The following is a 6,985-nucleotide window of genomic DNA, read 5'->3' as shown; positions in this document are numbered from 1 at the left end:
CGTCAATCTAGTCTCTGATGCTCTCCTTAGTGAAAACACCGGTCCACCATCTGTACTCCACAATCTCCTGGCCATACATAAACGAGGGTGCCAACCTCCTGACCCACTGTAATGTGGTGTTGAACACCATAACCTTGGTTTTCCCCAAATTGGCAATCTACTGTGACAAGCAAATGTATACAAAGCATCCAAACGACGCTCCATCCCCTCTGGATAGGCAGAAATCAGCACAATATCATCGACATACAGTAACGACGGAAACCATGTCCCTGCTAGCTGAGCCCCCCTGTCCCACTCACGCTCTACATAGTCCAAAAACTCATCCACATACATCCCAAAAAGAGTCGAGGATAGGGGGCATCCCTGCTTTACTTCAATAGTGGAGAGAGAGAGAGAGAGAGAGAGAGAGAGAGAGAGAGAGAGAGAGAGCACTCAACACAAGGATATTACAATTTGCAAAGCATCCAGCAAGATAACCTTGGATTTTAGTTTGGAAACTTGCTTTCTGCTGCTGCTCATTTTATAAAACTGTCCATTCCATGGTCAATTTCAGCAGGTAAACTTAAACATAGCTGCATTTTCACTCATCTAACAAAAGTGATGGTTTTAGTCCAGTTTAGACTATCTATGTACACTCATCGAACTCCCTGAATTTTCACCTTCAACACCAGCACATGTAAATTCAAAACCACCCATCTTTCGAAATGCTAAAATGCAAAATAGACTGAAACCTAAATGCAGGCCAGAGACCTACAACTTAAGGACCATAATTGAGTGTGCATACGCTATTGAACTAGCCCGACTTGTCAAGACCCTGAATCATGTAGGCAAGCCAAAATAACCTAATACTTGAGGGCAAGAGCTTGAATCAGACGCCTAACACTGCATTAAATTAAATAACCACTATGAAAAACCTCGAGATAGTTACAATCAGCTTAAGGCGCTTGCAGTAACCTTAAGCAACTCTGAGCAGCGGATCATATACTCAATAGGGGCACAAATACATGACTCTTATAACTTCAAAGTACAACCCCCCCTGGACCATCATTTACTTTCCAATGCAAGATTGAGCTGTGATTTGCCCCTACTCCAGGAGAATCCTTCGCCACCCTCTATCTAACCTCTTGCAGCACCTCTTCATGGGCATTTTTAGCAGGTTAATCCATTGTCAACGTGCAGTCCAGTATCTATTATCAACTGTTTCAAGTGTGCTGTGTGCTCACATGAATCCCTGCACACCTCATTTTGCAATTACTCTCCACCATGAAAGACTACCAGCTTTTACTCCACCAAACTGTGGAGACAGCCAGCTATTTCTGGACAACAAGTTGATTTCCATTTTCCTTTACTGGACTTCACTAAATCTTTTAAGTGGCATACAGAAAAAACTGACAGACCTTCCAACTGAGTAGCAAATGTCACCAATGCAAAAATGCCAATCCATTTATACTTTGCATGCAAACCATAATTAGTTTGGTAAGATTGCCACAAACCCCGGATTGCATTATCACCCTCTCAGCCGTACAGCAAAAGGTAGACAAGACAGTAGAAAAAAGAGCATAGCATCATAGGGTCGCAAATCGAGCATAGCATCATCTCAAGCGAGAAAATATTTGGACTCAAATGCAAAACTGTTCACATACATCAACCCACCACTAGTGCAGATAAAGTCACAAGACACTCCTCTAACACATAGGCAACAAGTTTACATTACATATTTCACACACCCCAACTTTGGGCACGTGAACTAAAAATCTCAACATTGGGGATTCCCATGCGAAAGACAGCAACCATGCATTTTAGCAGCCTGACTGCCAGAAAAGAGCGAACAACAAAGAGACATGTGCTCCACTTATTAAGCATTGCCAACATATTCATGTAACAAAATGAAAACCCATAGCCCAATAAATAATCTACCTAAAGAAGGAAAATCAACCGAATACATTGATTGGCAGTGAAGGATAGGTCAAAGGATGTGCAAACTCGCTGGCAGTTCGGGACACTCTACCATGTTGAGCATGACACAGACATCACCAGATTAATGATGTACTTGATGGAAAATCATTGCCATTGGGGGCCTTGTATGTGCATGCTACACCTCAATAAGCAGCTTGAGGAATCCAAGAGCAAAAGCGTGATTCAACCTGGCAAACCCACAAGGCAGAATTGCTTGGCATCAGAATCCTGCCTCACTTCCAAAAAACAAAGAAAAGAAAGACACCATGACTCACTCGGTAAAATCAGCCAAAGTTGAAACCTCCACTTGGGACATTCTGGTTCCCATCAAAGTTGAAGGCTGTTTGGCTAGTGGCACCAGGAGCATTCTGATCTTCCTCTTCCTCAGACCAGTAAGTTTCTAGTAGCTTTACAGCTTTCTCGTAGATATCTGAATTGTCATGCATCTGCAAACCCTCTATCTTTTCAAGGCCATCAGCCTCATCAATAAACTGGGCATAAAGGTTAATGCCACCCGTGTTGCCAAGGTCCTTCTCCGCTTCTCCAACCTTGAGTATGTTTTCGAGCCCCTCCAAACACACAGTGGTTATTCGAGCGTCCGTACAAGTTAGAAGATCACATAGTGGCTTGATGCAACCTTGGCTCACAAGATACCTGAACATGTACAAACGTGGAAAACGTCATACCTCTACTCATCCTCGATCAACCATCAACTATAATATCGAAGGCCTTACTTTATCTGGTCATGTGTCCCTCCAGAGGTGGTGTTAGAGATGGCCCATGCAGCCTCTTTCTTTACTTCAAACTCAGCATTTGCCAGTAAAGCTACCAGAGGAGGGATGATGTTTGCATCTATCACCGCCTAAGACGTGCAAATGGTTCTCAGTAAAGCATATCATCATGATCATGAGAAACAAGAACTAGAAGCTAAATACCTGAATCTGCTCTTTGTTTCCTGCGGTGATATTTGATATCGTCCAACAGGCTTCCTTCTTGATACTCTTTTTATGATTGTGAGTGAGCAAACTTAAAAGGCAGGGGAGCACTTGGTTATTTATCATAACCTGCACCAACACAAATAAAGATCACATCACGAGCAAGCACGCTAAGCAGAGACTACAAGCACATAGACACAGCGGCATACAAACAAGCTCCAGCACTACATAAATGAGCAACTTTTGCACAGGTCTTTGAGAAACATTGCATAAAATGTGCATGTGTGTGTGCGCGCGCATGTGGGAGATCAAGGAAAATAAATCTAGGTAGATAGAGAGAAGAGAGAGAGAGCACTTCTAACTGCCTTCATAGACAAGCAGTCCTACCAATGTAAACCTCCCATTGCTATTCAACACTTAATAGAAACTCCAACAAACACACCTGCGTCTGTGCGTCGTCTCCAGTAACGATGTTGCCGACAGTCCTAAGCGCAGGAATCAGCACAGATGGGGAAGGGTGACTGAAGCAAAGATAAAAAAGATCGTGCTCATTAATACGGGTCATCAAGTTCATAGCAACAACCAACATGTCATTCAAATAGAGACTTACAAAAGCAATTCCACAAGCCTGCGACATACTCCGGCATCTATCACAGCTTGAATTTTATCATTTGTGCCATCAGACAGATATGAAAGTGCCCAGCACGCATCAATTAGAACATCTTCATCACTAGAATGAATCAACCGTTCAAGAGCAGGAAGGGCAACCTTCGTCTGCAAAAGCATGAAGAGGGAATTGCACATGCCTATAAGAGCCATTTAATCTCTCACAGCAGTCAGAGCTGCCAAAACAAGTTACAGCAAAAATGGTGAAAGCCATACCTGTTCAAAGGGAGGTGGAGGCTTCCCCCGGCAAAAGTTTGAAAGAGTCCATGTTGCATTTCTGAGCATTGAGAGCTTAGCATTTTCATTCAACTGGCTAAGAAGTGGCATCATTGCACCATGGCTTAAAACCAAATCTCTACATTTTGGAGAATCGCCTGCAACATTTCCCAGAGCCCAAACAGCCTGCACAGATTGTCACATATAACATGAAGCAGAAACAAGGTGAAGCCTCACGTAGGCATTCCAAAACAATAATACAAATATAAAGGTACATGTGGCCCTTTTATGTAGGTCCTATTCACTAACTAAGTAAATGCACAAGGAGATTGGTACATACTAGCATTCTAAAACAACAAAACAAAACATACACCTACATGTCACCCCTTCATGAAGAATCTATTCACTACCTAAACAAATGCACAAGAAGATTGTTACATACTAAAACAAGAAAAAAAAAATGTAAAAGCACATGTAACGAGGAAACCCATTCTTAATAAATGCACAAAAAGAAATTGTACGTCTTTCAGCATGCCAAAAATAAGGCAGCTTCAGAAACACGTGAATGCACCGAACCTACCAGGTTTCTCATGTGACACAAAGATACTATTGCTGAACTGAATTTGAGAATAGGATAGTACCTGCTCCCGAACATCATCTCCAGGAGAATTAAGCAGCTGCACAAAGATGGGGACTGCCCCATGGTCTATAACAACTCTGGTATGATCAGAGGTCCCCGAGGCTATGTTGGTCAAGGCCCATGCTGCCTCAAACTGGCATTGAAATCAAAAGTCAGACAACGAAATCTAGTTAGAAAAATCCTTACTTCAATAATAGCTTACTATGCACCTAGCCATCATCTTCAAACCTGCAATTGAGGAAAATCACTTCGAAGGAGAAATTCAACAAAGCGTGGAACAACTCCCGCATTGATGACCTCCTGAATGGGAGGATTGCGCTCTGCTTCACACAAACAAGACACTTTTGCTCAGCTATCAGTTACAAAATTAATCAATTGTTGATAACAGGTTGTCACAAATACCTATGGACAGTAGTTTTCTGAACTGGTATGTAGCTTCCACTTGAGTATTAGGATCCTCAGACCAAACACCAGAGATCATCCCCGGCAGACTTTCCAACTGTCAAGGCAAGTAAAAAATGTCAACAAATACTAAAGCCCTATGACTGTCCCAAGGCACAACAAGTAAAAATACTGGCCAGATGACAGAAACAACCACAAATTCTTAAATTTTGAAATCGAACTAACAAGTGACAAATGAGAAAACTGTATCTCAAGTCCTACAGATCAATAACAGCCTGACTGAAAACAAGTGCAAGTGCAAGAACCATGTGTAATAAGTCAATGAGTATGGCCCCCTTATAGCCAAAACACAGTAAACGCTTAGCAAAAGCTCCTTCAAAATGTACCTTATTATTCTATAGAAGTAGAGTCAAACCAATTACATTCAAAGGTCATTGTGTTAAATCTTTAAAAAAAATATACTCTTCAGCTACTTCAGCAAAAGCCTGTTCACAAAGTAGCCAGATTCTTCTGTAAAGGGAAACACATTGCACATTTCCAAATCTCTGTGTTAAACTTCAAGATTAACTATTTCAAGAAACCTAATCAAATGATGAATGTGTTGCCATCAAAAATTTGCAGGAAGAACACCCTAAAAATACTAAAACCCAATCTTCCAAAGAGAGCTCCAATGCATGTAAGTCCAGAAAAACAAAGTGAAGGGAGCATTTACTTTTCTTTGTTTAGACCTTGGCTTGAAGAAGACATCTTCATGAAATACAGAGACTGACAAGGGGCTAGAGCTTCGCTAGCTTGCCTTTAGGAGAAAATGTTGGAGACAGAAAGGCAATGGACCCTCGAGGAAATCACTTTGAACATTCTGATAGGATGCAATGAGTTACTCATAGACTCCTTACTAAGACAGGCCCACCCAACATTCAACTAACTAAATTAGACCAGTGAACAACAACCATTTTTCCTCAGATGCTTACTGAGAAGATAAAACATGAAACATTTTCCACCGGGGGCAATACTTTGCAGGCAGCAAATACAATCAATAGATCACACTGGACGAATCGATTAGAACGGGACTTGAAAAGAACACTGTGAATAATGTTTTCACCAAATATCCATCACTTCGTAAACTGTATCTACTTGTTCAATATCAGAAAAGAACAGAGGAAGGAGCATGAAGAACAAACAGATACAGCCATCATCGACTATAATCCAAACTTGAACAAATCTCAAAGATAACTATGGGAAAACATGGACGCAATCTACAAAAGTAATTTCAATTCTCTGCAATGAACATTAGACTACAGAACGAATCACCTTGCCAAAAACAAGAAACTAAGCCAATAATGAAGGTTTTCATTCTAACGACCAAAGTAAGAAGATCACAAAAGAAACAGTACAAGATAAGAAAAAAATAAACCTGTAAAATCCATGTGCAAAGTGTGGATCCTTGGAGCCTCATTGAAAGCAAAGGCCTACCTTTTTCTCAGTGGAACTGGGCTGAGGGGCACTACTGAGCTGCTGGGCTGGCATCCCCTCCTTGCGCTTCTTGAGCAGGCTCTCCTCACGCTTGCTCTTTCGAATCTCAACTAGATTGTCCTCGCGCTTGCGGCGAGCCTCATCTGCATCAACAGCAACCTTATAGGCCTTCTTGCGCACCTCTGTGCGGGCATTGGGGCGGAGAGACATGGTGACTGAGGAGAAAAACTACCCTAGCAAAACGGGGAGGGACTGTATATGCAGCAAGGCCCTAGGGAGCCACAAAACGCTTTGGGTTGGGTGTCAAATCGAACGGGGCGGCGGGCTGAACACGGAGGCTTCCAGGCCAGGGCTAGGGTTAGGGTTTGGGCTGAGTGTATCTGCGCGTAGCAGCAGAGGTGAAGAGAAGAGAGCTGCTCCTCTCCTCCTTCCTCCTTCTTCTTTCTACCCACTTTGCCCTTGGGCCCTCCAGAAGAGAATCAAGGTGGAGTGGCAATGCCCATAGCTTATATGATTTACCCTCTTCTTTCCCATAGTTTTTATCATAGCCGTTGTTAGGCCTAGTAGGGTTTTAAAATTTGAACACTCGCCTTTCTTTACTTCACGAATCACATTTATGCAATTGGGCTCATGAGGGATCTCCTTCCCCTAATTTAACACTTGACCTTGTGTATTGCAGTTCATGGCTCCTGTTTCT

General features: G+C 42.3%; 1 protein-coding gene across 1 annotated transcript; it reads right to left on the bottom strand.

The window, feature by feature from the left end:
* Positions 1-1,826: 1,826 nt before the first annotated feature.
* Positions 1,827-6,778, bottom strand: LOC147439528 (importin subunit alpha-1-like). Its single transcript, XM_086485344.1, has 11 exons — positions 6,289-6,778; positions 4,816-4,912; positions 4,642-4,733; positions 4,415-4,546; positions 3,774-3,959; positions 3,502-3,665; positions 3,334-3,412; positions 2,892-3,020; positions 2,691-2,818; positions 2,232-2,610; positions 1,827-2,144 (listed from the first exon to the last, which is right to left on the bottom strand). Exons 1-10 carry the CDS (start codon positions 6,496-6,498, stop codon positions 2,241-2,243), a joined length of 1,587 nt encoding a protein of 528 aa, XP_086341470.1. The 5' UTR covers positions 6,499-6,778; the 3' UTR covers positions 1,827-2,144; positions 2,232-2,240.
* Positions 6,779-6,985: the final 207 nt, after the last annotated feature.

Source organism: Adiantum capillus-veneris, chromosome 16 (genome assembly GCF_014529385.1).
Source record: "Adiantum capillus-veneris isolate H3 chromosome 16, ASM1452938v2, whole genome shotgun sequence".
Lineage (NCBI taxonomy): Eukaryota > Viridiplantae > Streptophyta > Polypodiopsida > Polypodiales > Pteridaceae > Adiantum > Adiantum capillus-veneris.
This window is presented reverse-complemented; position numbering and strand designations above follow the sequence as displayed.